We start from the raw sequence: 16,553 nt of genomic DNA, 5'->3' as shown, positions 1-16,553 counted from the left end.
TTTATTCAATAGAAGTCCATAATAAAATTGCATACATGGTGCGGTCTTGCTTATTAGCGAGACACATTTTGGCCACTGTGTTACCTTGATCAGCATGCTGGGATCAAGGCTGCATGTGGCCCAAACTTGCCTAGTGAATGTGCAAGACCCAACCATGTCTATCTGCAATTTTATTATATATTTCTATTGAATATCTTTTTTTTCGGATGCTGATCACATGGCCCTCTTGTCCAGGAGCTAGTACTGGTACTGCAGCTTGGCCCTTAGATGTATTTCAAGACATAGCCAATGGATAAGACTGGAGATATCCCTGGAATGAATCAGCCATATATTTTTTTAAAGTCACACCACCCTTTATGAGTTTTACTTTTCTGTGATACTGTGTGAAAGCTTATTCTGATTCCTGTTGATTTCACTATTCATACTGGTTTCTTGGAATTGTAGGAATGGAAGAGTCTCAGGCAAAAGAGAGATGAAAACTATCAGAAGGTCATGTGCTGCCTTGTACATCGATACTTGACTTCAATGAGGCAGAAGATGCAGAGCACTGACCAGGCCACAGTGGAGAACCTAAATGAGCTGCGCCAAGACCTTTCTAAATTCCGGAATGAGATGAGAGACCTTCTTGGCTTCAGGACCTCAAAATATGCAATGTTCTACCCCAGGAATTAAGCTCCACCTTATAGAACTGCCCATTTTTTGCCTACACAGCTGTTTTTGCCGATATTTGTGACAGTATTTATTTGTCTCACCCTTAATTTGTACATTTTTGCTTTTAAGAAATTAGCAGAAAAACTCATTTTATAGCATTCTGACAATATTATTTATCGGGAATTGGTGTCTCATTTCTTCTCTATGGAGCACCGATCCTTCATTTTCTCAATAAGCTTTCTATAGATATGATCAGATGGAGCTGTATACAAGTATCTACAGAAAAAACTCCTAGGGCCCCTTTCACACATCAGTATTGTTTAGTTTGTCCGTAACCCATAAGTTTCTTTCTGTATTTAGCAAACTGTCATCCGTATTGCATCCGTATTTTACAAATCAGAAAAAGAGGAAATTTGCTTGAAAAAGAAGGAGAGGGCAGGCAACAGATGTGCAAACAACAGAGATCAATCCGTAAACTGTCCACTGTTTGAACAAACCCATTGAATTCTTTGGGTGAGTCTATTACACCAAACGATCATCAGTCATACTTGGCCGATTACTGTCCGTTCCGGACCATAATCGTTTGGTGTAATAGGACCTGTTAAAAGACCACGATCAGCCGACATGCACGCTTGCTGCCTGTACTATTACACGGAGCAACAACCAGCAGATCATCACTGACATAACCGTTGTGTTTCAACATGTCCGTGTTCAGCCGACATTGTGCATGTTGGCTGATGTAGTGTTTAAACATGTCCTATTACACAAAACAATTATCGTCCGGAAGGAACCCCTGTTTATGGTAATGTGTAATACGGCCTTTAGTGGTTGCAACAAATTTTATTTGTGCAAAGAATTGGACCATAGTAAATAATATATACATTAACTTAAGCAAGCACAAGAAATCAAACCCACAATCTCATGACCTAACCCATCGTATTTTAATGTTTTTGCTCTTAGCTCGTTCTTGTGGCTTGTCCTTTAAAGAACAGCCATCTTATAGAAATCACTGGCAATAGCTCTAATAACTATATAACTACAAGACATCCGAGAAGTAGTTGTAGAAGCTAAAAGTACACAGATAATTCCAAGTTCCAGATGGTTAGAAGTATGCTGGAGAGCCACGACGGCAGGTCGAAGGGTTCTTTTATGGCCAATGACCAGTGTAAGCGAGCGTCAATCGGCTAGATCAGAATTTGCTTACTAGGCTTATTACACGTGCAGCAAGGGCTGTATATATATTGTTAGCGATGTTCGTGCAGCCCTTGCCTTTAAGTGTACAATGATAAACATTATACTTTACCTTTCCATGCTCCCCAGTGTTCTCCTCGATTCTGCTCACTACCCGCAGCCGCCGCTCGCACTTCAGAGACAATCTCAGGGGAGCCTGGTTTATTATTTTCTTTTCACATCCCTCAGCCGTCAGCCGGTCATCACTATTACAACGGCCGATGATTGTGAAGCTAGCTTAGATGACAACGATCAGCAGATGAACATTTCTTCGGCTGATCGTTGTCTTTATAACACAGGGCAATAATCTTGTGGATTGGCCTGATTCAGCAGATTATCGCTCCGTGGAATAGGGCGCTTAGACAGGCAGACTGGTGCCTGATACGAGCACTGATCTAGTAAATAGGCGCTTGTTGAAGGATCTTTTAGATGACACAGTTATTGTTAGTGCAGGCCATAAACAATGGCCTTTACACACAGAGATGTGTGAAGAACTAACAATGATTTTAAGGATTGCACAATCCTAGCGATCAGCGATCAGCTTGTTCTTTAGTGTATTGTTTGGCCCCTTGCACAGTGAAGTTATCAGTCCATTCAGACAATTATCTCCCTAAGTGATAAGCCCTTAAAGTGTCTCTGCCCAACAGACATGCCAAAAGTTTTGATCGGCTTGGATCTGGTAAAAAAAAAAAACACCCCAACAATCATTAGCTAGAGCCAAGAGAAGCACTTACCTGAACTCTTCACTTCCAAGCAACATCTGTCTCGCTGCAGGAGATGGAGTCCTTAGACTTGCAATGGAGAATATCTCTTGCAATAACATAGAGAAAGCTGGGCACCAGAGAGTGAAGCCAAACGCTTTTTCTGGCTTTTACAATTGATGAGGTCTGAACACCTAGGGGGGGATTTATGAAGACCGGCATACAAGTACGCCGGTCTTATATTAGGCCACGCCCCCTTTTACACGACAGGATTCAACAGGATTCACTAAGAGGCACATGCCTCTTAGTGAAACCGGTCGGCAGGGCGCCTGATCCTGCGCCCCGACTTACTAAATCCTCCAGCAGGTGTAGATTTGGATCTTGGTTTACGCCTTCATGATATATGAGGCGCGGGAGGAGGCCACGCCTCCTCTCCGCCTCGTTACGCCCCCCCCCCCCCCAGCCTGCCTATCGGGCTAGCGGGGTTTACAGCAGGCGTAGCCAAGAGCACCTGTTATTATAACTTTTAAAATCTAAATCAACAGTATATGTGAAATAAAGCAAGTTTGCAATACACATTTATTATTTTTTTTATTTTTTTTATTTATCATGCTGTAAAAAAATTCTATACTTACCTGAAATCCAGGTCCAGTCTTCAGAAGGCAGATTTTCTGACTTGTGCTGGTTAAAAAAAAAAAAGAGACTGAACACAGGAATTCTGGCCAGTACAGAGAGTCACGGCTCAGTGTGTCCATCAGTCACATGACTGCCTTCTCTCTGTGGGGAAAAAAACCCAGGAAGTACTGTGTTTTCCATGATAACGGAAAAAATAATAATACATGTAAATTGCAAACTTGCTTTATATCACATCTACTGTTGATTTAGGTTTTGGAAGTTATAATGACAGTGACACTTTAAGGCACAGTAGACGCTATTAACTGTGTTGTGCGCAGCACCATAGGCAGTGCACTGCAGCCCACAGTAGGGAGGGACAAAGATTATTGACTGGCAATAGCCTTACATTATTAACAGGAAGCAGCCTGCAGCGCAATACACATGACCGTTTAGGTTTGCAGTTGTTGGCCTATGTATTCTTGGATTGCTACAATGGCCCAGACATATTCTGACATCAGTCATCTTGATTGACAAAAGGGTCTAAATTAGGGATGGTCTGAACCTCGGTAACGATTCTCGCTGTCTGCCCGCTCCGTGGAGCGGGCGGATCCAGCGGGAAGTCCGCCTGGAAAACTGGGATACAGCCATAGCCATAGGCTGTATCCCAGTTCTGTATCCCAGGCTGTATCTCCGCTGCACGGAGCGGGCAAACAGCGGGAATCTGCTGCCGAGCGTTCGGGTTCATACGAACCCGAACCTCGGCAGGTTCGGACCATACCTAGTCTAAATGGCCTATCTTACTTCCTTATTGAAACCAATTTATTATTGGATGTTCACCATAATGATTCCTTTACATTAATATCTCTGTTTATTATGGTTCAGTATAATAACCTGGCAATGTCATTCATTTTACACACATTTATTTAACAAATACAAAAAGTGATAAACTTATTATTTATGGTGTATATTCCTTTAAGTCATGTTTTTCATGGTTTTCATAGAGCAGAAACTTCTCTTTTCAGATATTTATGCCAAATCAGTATAAAATATAAAATAAATATATTGTTCTCAAAAACTCCTTTGACTTTTTTTTTTTTTTTTTAACAAAATGAGGATGATATAAACTAGGGTGGTCACCTGCAGCTGGCAAATTACAAATTTCTTACTTATTAAAATAAATATCCCTCCAACTCCTTCTGTTTGGAACCAACTTCTTTCTGAAGGGAGTTGTTTCGGCAAAGACTGCTAAGCCGATTTCCTGGCTGAAGACAGGGATGGCGCATGTGAGCAGGGATTGGTTGACACCATGTTAGTATGTTTGTATTGCTGCATTTCTTGACAAAGTTCTGCGGTATAATTGACATGGAATGGAGGAGCAAAGTGAGATCAGACCAGACATGGGCTTTGGGCTGCCTGAGGGCTGTGATATCAGTCCTGTATTCTTGCCTTTTACTAGGGGTGGGGATGGATGAGAGTATTCCAGGATTTATTGTTGTCATGTAGGGGAATTGTAAGATCTTATTCGTAACTCGTTTTTGGACTAAGTTGCCAGTATGCTGTTAAATGAAACATAATATATACCTTATATTTCCTACAAATTAATCAACACCACAATCAAGTAGAGAAGCAATTCATCTTTTTCATACAAACGTAATAAAATTCTTTATATAAAATCACATACATAACTGGTGACTATACAGACAAAGAAACAACAACCAGAGGATTACACAGGGTACTCGTAAAAAAAATATGTGGTGTGATAACATAAAAGAGAATTAGATTACATAGTACTCTGGCTCCATCTGCTGGCTACACACAATAATGCATATAGAGTAGTAAGGTGCTTCATGCATATCTGTGACTACCTATAGCCTTTACACTGACATTAACATGTGTGATGTTGGTGTGAAGGCTATAGGTAGAATTTGGGCCGACTCCTGGTAATTCAGAAGAATCCTACAAATAAAGATCCCTTCAGCTCCAACTGCAGTAAAACCGAGCCTCAAGCATGCTTGGATTCGTCCAAACTCAAGCATGCTCCAGGTTTGCCAATCCATAACTACTACTAATCAAGTTTTACTGTTTTCGGAGCTGATGGCTACTTCATTTGTTGAACTCCACTTTGCTGCCTCATAAAGACACTATCCCAACAGCAATGGCACCAATATTCAGTAATATCACCTAGCACTGAGCATTGCACTACTGGGGGTTAACTGATCAATGGGAATTCATGTATAAACGACTTTCACTATGGGTTCGGATTGTAGTTATCCTTCAGTTCTCCTATTCTCTCTGTGTTACTAAACTTCTGGAGTGCCACTTCTTTGAGTTGTGCTGTTCCGCTTTTATTTACCGTATCTTGGAAATATATAAATACATTGACAGCCTGGAATTACTAGTCCCCGTAACAATAGGGTATGTTCCAGTTCAGGATGACAGGACTAATTGTACACCGTCACAAGCTGTAGAATGTATGCCTTTGTCAGGGGGAATGGTAACGCTTGATTCTCCAGAGGAACATGCTCCACAAAGAATAGCAGAATTCAGATGTCTAAGAAAATGTGCTTGAGCATCATCATTTCAGGTGGAATACAAGTATTTACTAAAACAGACATGTCCGGATAGCTAACAGGTTGTCTTTAAGCTGGTAGGTATTTCTGAAGTGAAGAAACACAGCCTTCTTGACACTGTATTACAGTAAAGGGGCTATTGCCAGGAATCTGCCACTACTATAGACTAAGATCACAGAGTCAACAAGCACAAAGTATACCGTACATTATCCAGTAATAGGCATTGACTAAAGGTTAGGTCTAAGTGTACTGAGCACAAAATATATCATTTAGCAGGAAATTGAACATTTGGCATATAACCCCTGTTATAGGTGCAGGCTGCTGTGTGTCCCAATAGTGCCTTCAGTGATGCTCATATATTACTGCATATGGTGTCCCTTCTGGATTGCGGAGATATAATAATAAACCTGAATTATAATATTCCCTAATTATATTAGTGTCTGAATATATGAATATGAGCAGGACACGTTCCCAACCAAGCATTTCAGCAATCCAGATGCATTTCATGGTTCTGTAGCTGATTATAGTTAGTGTGAAATTGATCTAACAGCCGTGTTACCATTCTCGAAATGAAAAAGCGGCTCTGATTTTCCATTTTAATATGGAATGTTAGAAGCTGAAATATGATTTCTAAAAGGAAAAAGGATGCGTTATGCCAGTAGTCAACCTCTTATTTAACTCTGTGGGGGGAAGCAGTGCGCTACAAGTGAAGGAAATAGTATGAATGCAATAAAATAATAATAATAATTTAAAAAAATTATATAAATATAAATATATATATATATATATATATATATATCTGATAGATACAGCCTTACAGCCTGTTACCCAGCTGTGTCATAGAACAGTCGGTGTCAGTAAAGTTCACACTACAGTACCGGCCGGATCAGTGTTGTCAGTTATTTATTGAATAGCAGCCACACAAAACTGACATGTAAATTTTTTCTGCAGCCGCAAGGAATCCTGGCCGGAGTGTATACAGTGTGTATACACTCCGGCCGGGATTCCATTACAATCAATGTAATCAACAATATCAAAATTTACCATCTTATATTAGAGACACTACGGACGCCCTGGCTAGGATCGATGGGATCTGCGTGGATTCTGATATGTTTTTGGTTACAGCAGATGTGGAATCCTTATATACATGTATACAACATGAGGTAGGATTAAAAGCTGTGGCCTTTTTCTTGAGGATGAGCAACTGGGACTCCGACACCTGTGATTTGATTTTGGAACTGTTAAATTATGTTTTGACTCATAATTTTTTTGTTTTTCGGGAAATTTTTTATTTACAGATGCGCGGCACTGCGATGGGGGCGGCCTGTGCCCCTGCTTACGCCAATCTATTCTTGGGGCACTGGGAGAGGACTGTCTTCCAGGATGGGGGCGTTGGGGCCGTCCCCCATGTGCAGTGCTGGCTTCGTTATATAGATGATGTTTTGTTTATTTGGCAGGGGTCGGAGTCCCAGCTTCATGAATTTATGAGACAGCTCAACCTCAATGAAATTAATATCCATCTGACATATAAATATAGCAAAACAAAAATAGAATTTTTGGACATTCAGTTGGAGGTGGATGCACATGGGGTATTACAAACCGATGTATATCGGAAAAGCACCTCAGTCAACTCCCTCCTGTATGCATCCTCGGCGCATACACCAGCAACAATTGGGGCTGTACCCATCGGACAATTCCTCAGGATGAGGCGTATATGCTCATCCGAGGAATCGTTCGAGAAGCAAGCAATGGATCTTAAAAACAGATTTATGGAAAGGGGATACAGTAAGAGGAAGATAAAGAAGGGATATGAAAGAGCAAAGGATACAAGGAGAGAAGTCCTACTGCAGAAAAAAACAAAGGAAAAGGCTAGTGAAAACACTATTCGCTTTATTTCCACATATAACACGGACTGGGAAACGATGAGGGAAGTCATGAAAAAACACTGGTCTGTACTATGCACTGACACAGTATTAGCTAAAAAACTGTCGGATTCTCCCATGATGACAGCTCGCAGAAGTAAAAATCTAAAAGACCTCTTGGTGCGAAGTCATTACGCACCTAAGAGGAAATGTCCCTTTGGCGGTGTCAGCACCCAAAGATTGGGTTGTTATCCATGCGGTGGGTGTATGGCATGCGCCAATATAGAAAGAACAATGGACTTTAAATCTGCAGACGGGAGGAGAAACTTTCAGATCCGTGATTACATATCATGCAGTACGAAATATGTAATCTATTATGCTACATGTGGCTGTGGGAAAGTGTATGTAGGACTAACCTCTAGAGAGCTAAGGATAAGGACTAGAGAACATGTGAGAGGGATCATTGCAGCAAAAGATGAGGAGGACTTTGGACAACTTAAAACCATACCAAGGCATTTCAAAACATTCCATAATTGTGACCCAAAAACATTTAAAGTGAGAGGAATAGAGAAGATCAACAGTGGCATCAGAGGGGGGAACATGAAAAGGATTCTTGCCCAAAAAGAATGTAGGTGGATAACAACTCTGGGTACGCTACACCCTATGGGTTTAAATGAGCAAAGAAGTTTTGTATCATTCCTGTAATATCAGTTTTTTAAAATTTGTGTTTTAACCTTTGTCTCTTTGTATATAATTTTTAGTGATTTTCGTTTTGGTTGCTGCGATACAAGAAATTTTTTTCCCACTATTGGGGCCAGGGATGAGGAATCATGGAAAGAAAAAGGAATAAAAACATCATATGATCAACCTACCATGGATATGGATAAAAATTGAAGTAAAGAAGACCCTATAAAGAGGATAAAATAAGATTAATGATGGGAAATTCATGGACAATGGATATGGACTATGGTGTAATAATATGATCTACCATGACATAATGATTGGTGTTGGATTTTAGTGCGCATGGATGTTTGTATGTGAGTACGAATGTATGGGGTGGTTTAGTTATGAGAGTGGGGGGAGTATGTAATTGGGGTAGGGGGAGGAGGTAAATATGTGTTCTGTGCGTGTGAGTGTTGTGTGTGTGGGGGGGGGGGGATGGGGGGAGGAAGGGAGGGGCGCAAATGGTATTAGGGTTTTTATAATAATTATTCACACTAAATGGAGATTATGGGGTTGTTCATAATATATGAATTGCAGTGAGCTATTTGCAGTGAATTTTGCACTTTTTTCTATTTGCACTAGCACTAGCACTTTTTCCAACAGGAAATATATACATAATTATTTATACTATCACTACGCACTTTAATTCGTTTTTTTATTATTTCAAATATCTATTTACAACATATATAACACTATGTCTAATTAGTATAGCACATGGGTTAGTAATTTATTATGGTTATACATGTAGATTTATGTCTGTAATTCATGCTTTTATGTCTTGGTAGATGAGAATATAATTAGGTATGATCTATATATTTATCTGTTATTATTATTTCTTTTTCCATTATTATCTATTTGATTAGGTGATTCATTATTCATTTGTTATTGATTTATTTATTGGTATATTGAGATTAGGTATTCATAGTTCATATTGGGTTCTCACAACATCCGGGGGTAGATCTAGGTAGATGTGAGAGTAACATGTATTATTTCCTACCTATTTTTGGCTCCAATGGTGGTGCGCCAAGAACCGGGATTCAGGTACGGGCATCCTTCCAAAGCGGTCTCAAGAGGCGCAGTGCGCATGTCCGTGTGCGTTCCACACAGCGGATATGCGTTCCAGCGCGGAGTGCCGGAAGCGGAAGTGATGTGTGACTCGTGCGACCCGGCACTTGGCGCCGATGTCATCAGCGGCACCACATAAATAGCGGGATTAGACGGGGGTTAAGCTATACCCTCCTGAGGAAGCGAAACCAACGCGAAACGTCGTTGAGGGGTGCTTGGTGGCAGATACACAACAAACAAGAGATGGGTGAGTGTTCAGGACTACTTGATGTTAATGTATTTTGGGGTTAGTAAGCCGGCACTACTAGTCCCAATGTGGACGACGGTGACATTATACATACTATCCTATATATAAGGAGTTTAAAAGTATAGTTAACACCACCCCAGATGTTATAATAATAAGAGTGTTTACCAATTTACTCGTTTGTTTGTATACTGCCATCTGCTGGTCTATTCTATTATTGCAAGTATTTTTGTATGTTGTTATTTTACAATAAAGTATCTGTTTTTAATTTGTAAACTAGCCTCAATATGGTTCTTTTTGTATAAAAAATGTTTAAGAGGTGTTGATGTTAAAAAAGGTGTACTGGATTTAACCTGTGTTTAAGACAGGAATAATTTGGTGATTTCCTTGCTATCCAGGTGGAATTAGTGGTATAATTAAGTGAAGGAAATAGTATGAATGCAATAAAATAATAATAATAATTTAAAAAAATTATATAAATATAAATATATATATATATATATATATATATATATATATATATATATATATATCTATCTGATAGATACAGCCTTACAGCCTGTTACCCAGCTGTGTCATAGAACAGTCGGTGTCAGTAAAGTTCACACTACAGTACCGGCCGGATCAGTGTTGTCAGTTATTTATTGAATAGCAGCCACACAAAACTGACATGTAAATTTTTTCTGCAGCCGCAAGGAATCCTGGCCGGAGTGTATACAGTGTGTATACACTCCGGCCGGGATTCCTTTACAATCAATGTAATCAACAATATCATTTAATAACGGCTGCGGTAGCAATTATACGTTGTGTGAACGTAGCCATAGGCTGTATCCATGTTTTTCAGGCAGATATAGGGCTGCATCTAACTTCTCCAGACATAAGGAGTCAAATTCCCAGCATTTGGGTTCGACAACTTCGCTCATCCCTAGTAAAAAAAAAAAATTCAATAATGTAATAAGAAGTATACACACGACAGGACACTTGTTTCTGTGCCACCATCCTGCATTGCATGTTGGCATACATAACAGTATTCACTTAATAAGGGAATGTAAGACAAATGAATACAGGGAGGTTGGCATTCTGTTCACCCTCACCCCCCGTGCTGCCCCCATTTTTCACAAAGTAGATAGGACTGCTTCTCCAAGAAGGGGGGCTGTATTACAGTAATGCATAATAACAATGCTTTTCAGGAATATTGGGTGGATTATAACTGAAACTGTATCTGCTTACAATTAGTCATACCAGCTTTGGCATAGTGCAAGAGCCTGGAGCCAGGAGGATGACAATTAGTGACTCTACTCCAAGAAATATAGATAAACACATAGCAGATCATTATCCTTGGATCCTAGGAATTGGACACTGTTTTGGTGGTGACAAGGAACATGATTCTGGGTGCTGTAGCTACATTTATATTCAAAGTATTATGTGCATTACATACATTTCTATTATATATTATAGGCGTCCTATAAAAGGTGAAGTATATTAATAGACCAGACAAATTACTGGGTAAAATCCACAAACTGGGCAGATTCTCCAGCACAGAATCCTACCCTAAGCAAAAAGACAACAAACTTAAGCCGTGTGAGGTTTCTAACCACATCTTATGTGGAATATGAGCTTGTGATTCCTGCTTCTAAACTTCCCTTGCCAGATGAGATGGCTATCATAGCGAACTGCAGTCCCAGTGGTTTAGCACTATTTCTGGAATGTGTAAACTATGAAGGACTGAGGAATAGAAAAGGTTTCTGGTATTCACATCACGGCCTGGAGGTGTTTTCTAGTCACACTCACAAACCACGTAGAACACATACCTCACTTAACTGCATCCTGCTATGCTGTGTGATGTGCACTATTATCTCTGGAATTATATTCAGTTTTAAAAGTGAGTGTAATGGGGCTGACTTGGGAACACTCTGTAGTGTTTAGGGAATTATCATAAAACAGGAGGATTACATAAAAATGTACCATCGCTATTCTTAACGTCAGTGAGCCATGATCACAGTTTTGGGGTAGCATCCCACATGTCAAGAGCCAAAATTAAAGGGATATTTGACCCAAGAGCTAAAAAAAAATGAAATGCTCCCAAACCTATTATTTTTAACCGTCTTCCATCTTTCTAGCTGCAACTGTTCTAAACTTTTTCTAAAAGCCTTTTGCCCATCACTGGCTCAGTCTGCTTGTGCTTTACATTGTAAACAAAATATCTGTCCAGCCATCTACATATATAGATTAGAAAGTGTCTCCTTTCCCCTATATTGCTCAGGAGGCTGTCACTGTTCTCTTGTTTTGCCGCCCCGTGGCCAGATGCTTACTAGTGTGAAGTAAGTGGTTAGTAGGGTTACAGATGAGGTGTTACAGCTTGCCTGGCAACAGAAGAGACAGAGGTCATGTGACTTTGGTCTCAGAAGGGAGGGGGAGGACAGAGGAGTCGAGACAGAGTAAACCAGTAAGTGAGGATTTTCTGCAGCTTCAGGCCATGTTCACACAGCAGAATATTCTTACTCTGTACAGCAGGGGCACTGTTGGAATCTGTTTCAGACAGATGCAAATGTTAAAACCAGTCTTATTACAGTATTTTCAGTGGGATTCAGCTTTTGCTCAGTAGGTTCTCTACTGTAACAATGGACATAACTAATGATGGAGAAATGCAACCTATATCTGTCCAGTGAACAACCGTGTAATAGCAGATATAATAGGTAGTGTTTAGTTGACTTGTCAAACTGTTTAGGTTCAGCAACAGTCTCTGAACCTGAAAGCTGGGCATTTGAGTCCTCGCCCTAGGGAGTCTTAAGTCCCTTTTCCACGGAACAATTATCAACCGTTTTCATCCGATATCGGACGTATTCAGCTGATAATCATCCCGTGCAATGTCAGCTGATTGTTGCAGTTGTTTGTTTTTCAACATGTTGAAAAACAAGCAACTAATATAGCAGCGATTTGCTGCCGTCGCCCCGTGGAATAGGAAGGCGGCAGCAGACTGCTATCCCCTATAGGCTGCCTGGATGAACTAGCGGTCACCCGGGCAGCCCCTCTCGCATCTCCCCGCTCACTCACCCGCTCGCTACCGCCACGTGAAATAGCAGAGGCAGCGAGCGGGGAACGAGGAGCAAACGAGCACTGACAGCGCTCCTTTACTCCTCTCCATTGGCCCGTTGAATAGGGCCCTTAGAAACCATGGATACAGCCATAGGCTATATCCATGTTTCCTGGCAGCACTAGGGCAGCATCCAACTTCTCTAGCTCCTGGGAGTCAAATGCTGAGCTTTCACGTTCAGAGAATGTTGCCGAACCCAAACAGTTTGAATAGTCCGCTTAACACTAAAATTCAAAATGAATGTCAATTATTAAATAATAAGTTGTTACAATGGTACAGCTTTTAGAACAGTAGAATGTGTCAAGGTAGACTAAGGCAAATATAAGTCATATAATGTAAAACAATATAGCCCATATAGATTTATTAAAGGGGTTATCCAGCACTACAAAAACATGGCCACTTTCCCCCTACTGTTGTCTCCAGTTTGGGTGGGGTTTTGAAATTCAGTTCCATTGAAGTAAATGGAGCTTAATTGCAAACTGCACCTGAACTGGAGACAACAGTAGGGGGAAAAGTGGCCATGTTTTTGTAGTGCTGGATAACCCCTTTAATGCTGGAGAAGAACATTATGACAGTTTGAATATTTTTATATTTTTCAGGGGTAAAATAGAGTAAAATATAATTTAGAGTTGTTCAGGGGAATAGACAGACAGGGTTACCTATCAGCCTCCTACACTGTACCATTGCTACTTGTTAGTCATTGGTTTATATAACCATCTTCTCCCCTCCACTGATAATTACTCACACAACTAATTATACTGAAGACTTCTGTCACATTGAATTAGTCATTAGAAGGAGCAGATCAAATGTTATTTCATCATGTCATAGCTCTATTACAACCCAATCAAAATATCTATACACTGTAGAGTGCCAAGAGAACGGCACAACCTGTCAAAGATTTTATGTGTGTTCTGAATGTGCCAGCTGAACAGTGTTGACTTCTTTCATCTGTAAAACCAATGTAAAAGTCAAGTAAAATTACCATAGTTTTTGCTGTTGTGCTGTGTATATTCAGTTTTAGATACTGTATAATGGACAGGAAGGGTTCACCAATTCATGCTAATTTTGCCATTTTCTGATGGAGTCATCTGACCAGGCAATATTTTTCCATTGCTCTCTGATCCAATTTTTTTGTACTTCTTCATCCCTTAGAGAGCTGAACGGGTCACCTGCTGCTATAGCCCATCCGTGCTAGAGAGTGACATTCATGTTTGTCACATTATGTTCTGCAGCAAATTACTTGACTATTCACTGTCCAACACAATGATTTGTGACATCCTCCTCTGATCCCTTCAGTCAATAATTGTTTATGACCACGGGCTCCTCTATTAATGGATGTTTTTTTTACTATATACTCTGCACACTTAAAGGGGTTGTCCAGCGAAAATATTTTTGTTTCTAATCAAGTTATATAGATTTGTAATTTACTTCTATTAAAAAATCTCAAGTCTTCCCATACTTATTAGCTGCTGTATGTCCTGCAGGAAATTTTCAGTCTGAGACACATGCTCTCTGCTGTCATCTCAGGCTGAGACAGGAACTCTGTCTCTGTTTTCTATGAATCCCCATAGAAAACCTTTCCTGCTCTGGACAGTTCCTGTCTCGGCCAGAAATGTCAGCAGAGAGCACTGTGTTAGACTGAAAACAAAATTTCCTGCAGGACATACAACAGCTAATAAGTATGGGAAGACTTGAGATTTTTTAATCGAAGTAAATTACAAATCTATATAACTTTCTGACACAAGTTGATTTGATAGAAAAATATTTCCGCTGGACAAAACTCCACAAGGTTGGCCTATGCGAAAGCCTCAGAAATCTACGCTGATTCGTAGCAGACATAAGTCATTATACATTTGTTGTGTGGAGAAGCTATACCCTCTTTGTGTAAAACCATGCCCCCTCTGCAGGAAGCTCTGTTCGCTTGGCAAGTGCAACACAAATCAGCATAAAGTCATACAAAATTGTAAAAAAAACTAATAATAAGCCTGTGCAAAAATTTGGGAACCTTGAATAAGCATGGCTGAAACATTGGATGAATGGATGCAAAAATGGCTCTAGATTATCCCCTAATGTCTACGAGTAATGCCTCTTTCAATTTTTACATGCTACAACAGAGTTTCATTGATTTTATATCCATTTGAACAACACAGGGCTGCAATATATATATATATATATATATATATATATATATATATATATATATTCAGTCCCATGGTCTGTGGTGCCTACATCAGGGCAATTTCAAGTAGTATGCATTATATCACTATGGTTGGAATTAGTGCATAGTAGAAAAAAATGGAGATACTGATATTACAAGAGCACCCACCAATGAGTGAATTAAATAAATTGTGATTGTAACAAACTTACCTTCCTGCGTTCTAGCGGCAGTTATGTATTCGTTGCAGCAGTGACAGAGGCAGGGCAACATCTTAGTGCAGCCCATCGCCAGCCAGGGATAGGTAGTTGCAGTCGGCCCCAGTGATGTGGGAAAGCCAGACCAATCGTGAGCGGCCCATCACTCTCTACAGAGGGAGGGCAGGGTATTTAATAGCACAGCTAGCTCCCATAGCTGCCTAGGATAGATTTGGCTTGCCTGACTCTGGTTTTGGTTCTGGTTAGTGGCACATTTGTTCCCCGTTGTTTCTGATGCAGACTGGTGACTACTATCCGTTGACGCTTAGGGCAGCATGACGCTTAGGGCAGCATGTCAAGTAGGTAGGAACAGGGGGCCAGGCTCAATAGGGATCATTGTGTGCCCCTAATATGACACTGACACTATACTATGAGCTAGTTAATTTTGAATCATTTTCATACAGTAGGGTTATATTTTACAGTTTTAAATATAAATTTTGTAGCATCTATGGAATGACCAGGCTATAACATAATTAGTGGGTAGACTTTATTAAGCATAGATTAAACACAAAAAATGCATTTAAAAATATTTATTACACTGGAAAAAAAAGTTCTGCAAATAAAAAAAAGACCAAAAAATATAAATATTGCACTTAAAGTTCTTTCATATGTTACATCACCATACTTTTAACTCCTAAAAATATAATTTTTATACTTTTCAGAAATGTATAAATAAAACAAATTTAAAAGTAGTCGGAACCTAGAACAGTTCAATTTATAAGTCAATGGAATCTCGATGGGAGAAGCTTATATTAGAGCTACCCTGACTGGAGGTGCAAGGAATAATAATGGTTAATGGTGGCCAGCCCAGTCTAGCAGTGAATGCATAAACCCTGCCAAAAAAAACGATGACATCTGACTTAATTACAGAGTTCCTAAATCCATTTTTATCTTCCTCCTCAGTCAAGAGAAGCCACAGTCACATATGTCAAGAAGAAAACATCTAACATCTCTTGTTTTTCAATGTGTTCAGCATTTTCTGGTTCTTTGTTTTGAAACTCATGACAAAGTTGCTTGGTAAAATCTTTGCTCGTCCCTCTTCATCGACTTGACCCATGATGATATAATTCAGACCTGTAGAAAAGTGAAGAAGCTGAGATAAAATTCTACGGAGATCTACTTCCATGGCGCTCTACACGGGATGACCTATAAATAGTTCCTATGACAATCATTGCAGTCTAGTGTATGCCAGTCCTTTTCTAGGCTGTCCCCATTCGTAGCATGCACCAGCGATCACAACATGCGTTAACAATGACTCCTCTTGTCCCTATTCCCAGGGAACCCATCACAGCAATTTTGTATTGATATTATTACAGAATGAGTGAGCAGAATGGATTCAGTGTCACAGTAGGTTGGCTTGAGCTTCTAAAAAGAATAATTTATCAA

The 16,553-nt window shown here is 40.0% G+C and overlaps 2 protein-coding genes across 3 annotated transcripts in view; one reads left to right on the top strand and one right to left on the bottom strand.

The window, feature by feature from the left end:
• The window catches only part of TRPC1 (transient receptor potential cation channel subfamily C member 1), a 61,385-nt gene extending 57,191 nt beyond the window's left edge, over window positions 1-4,194 (top strand). For both annotated transcript variants that reach the window (XM_069975407.1, XM_069975406.1), the window contains one exon: window positions 445-4,194. In XM_069975407.1, coding sequence (XP_069831508.1) covers window positions 445-672 — 228 coding nt within the window. In that variant the 3' untranslated portion in view covers window positions 673-4,194. The remainder of the gene's footprint in view (window positions 1-444) is intronic.
• Window positions 4,195-15,691: 11,497 nt separating this feature from the next.
• PCOLCE2 (procollagen C-endopeptidase enhancer 2) overlaps window positions 15,692-16,553 on the bottom strand; it is a 52,427-nt gene continuing 51,565 nt past the window's right edge. Inside the window, exon 9 of the mRNA XM_069973885.1 lies at window positions 15,692-16,241. Within this exon, the coding sequence (XP_069829986.1) occupies window positions 16,111-16,241 (131 nt within the window). The 3' untranslated portion in view covers window positions 15,692-16,110. The remainder of the gene's footprint in view (window positions 16,242-16,553) is intronic.

This window comes from Dendropsophus ebraccatus, chromosome 6, assembly GCF_027789765.1.
Source record: "Dendropsophus ebraccatus isolate aDenEbr1 chromosome 6, aDenEbr1.pat, whole genome shotgun sequence".
NCBI lineage: Eukaryota > Metazoa > Chordata > Amphibia > Anura > Hylidae > Dendropsophus > Dendropsophus ebraccatus.
Note: the sequence above shows the minus strand (reverse complement) of the source record. Positions and strands in the feature narration are given on the sequence as shown.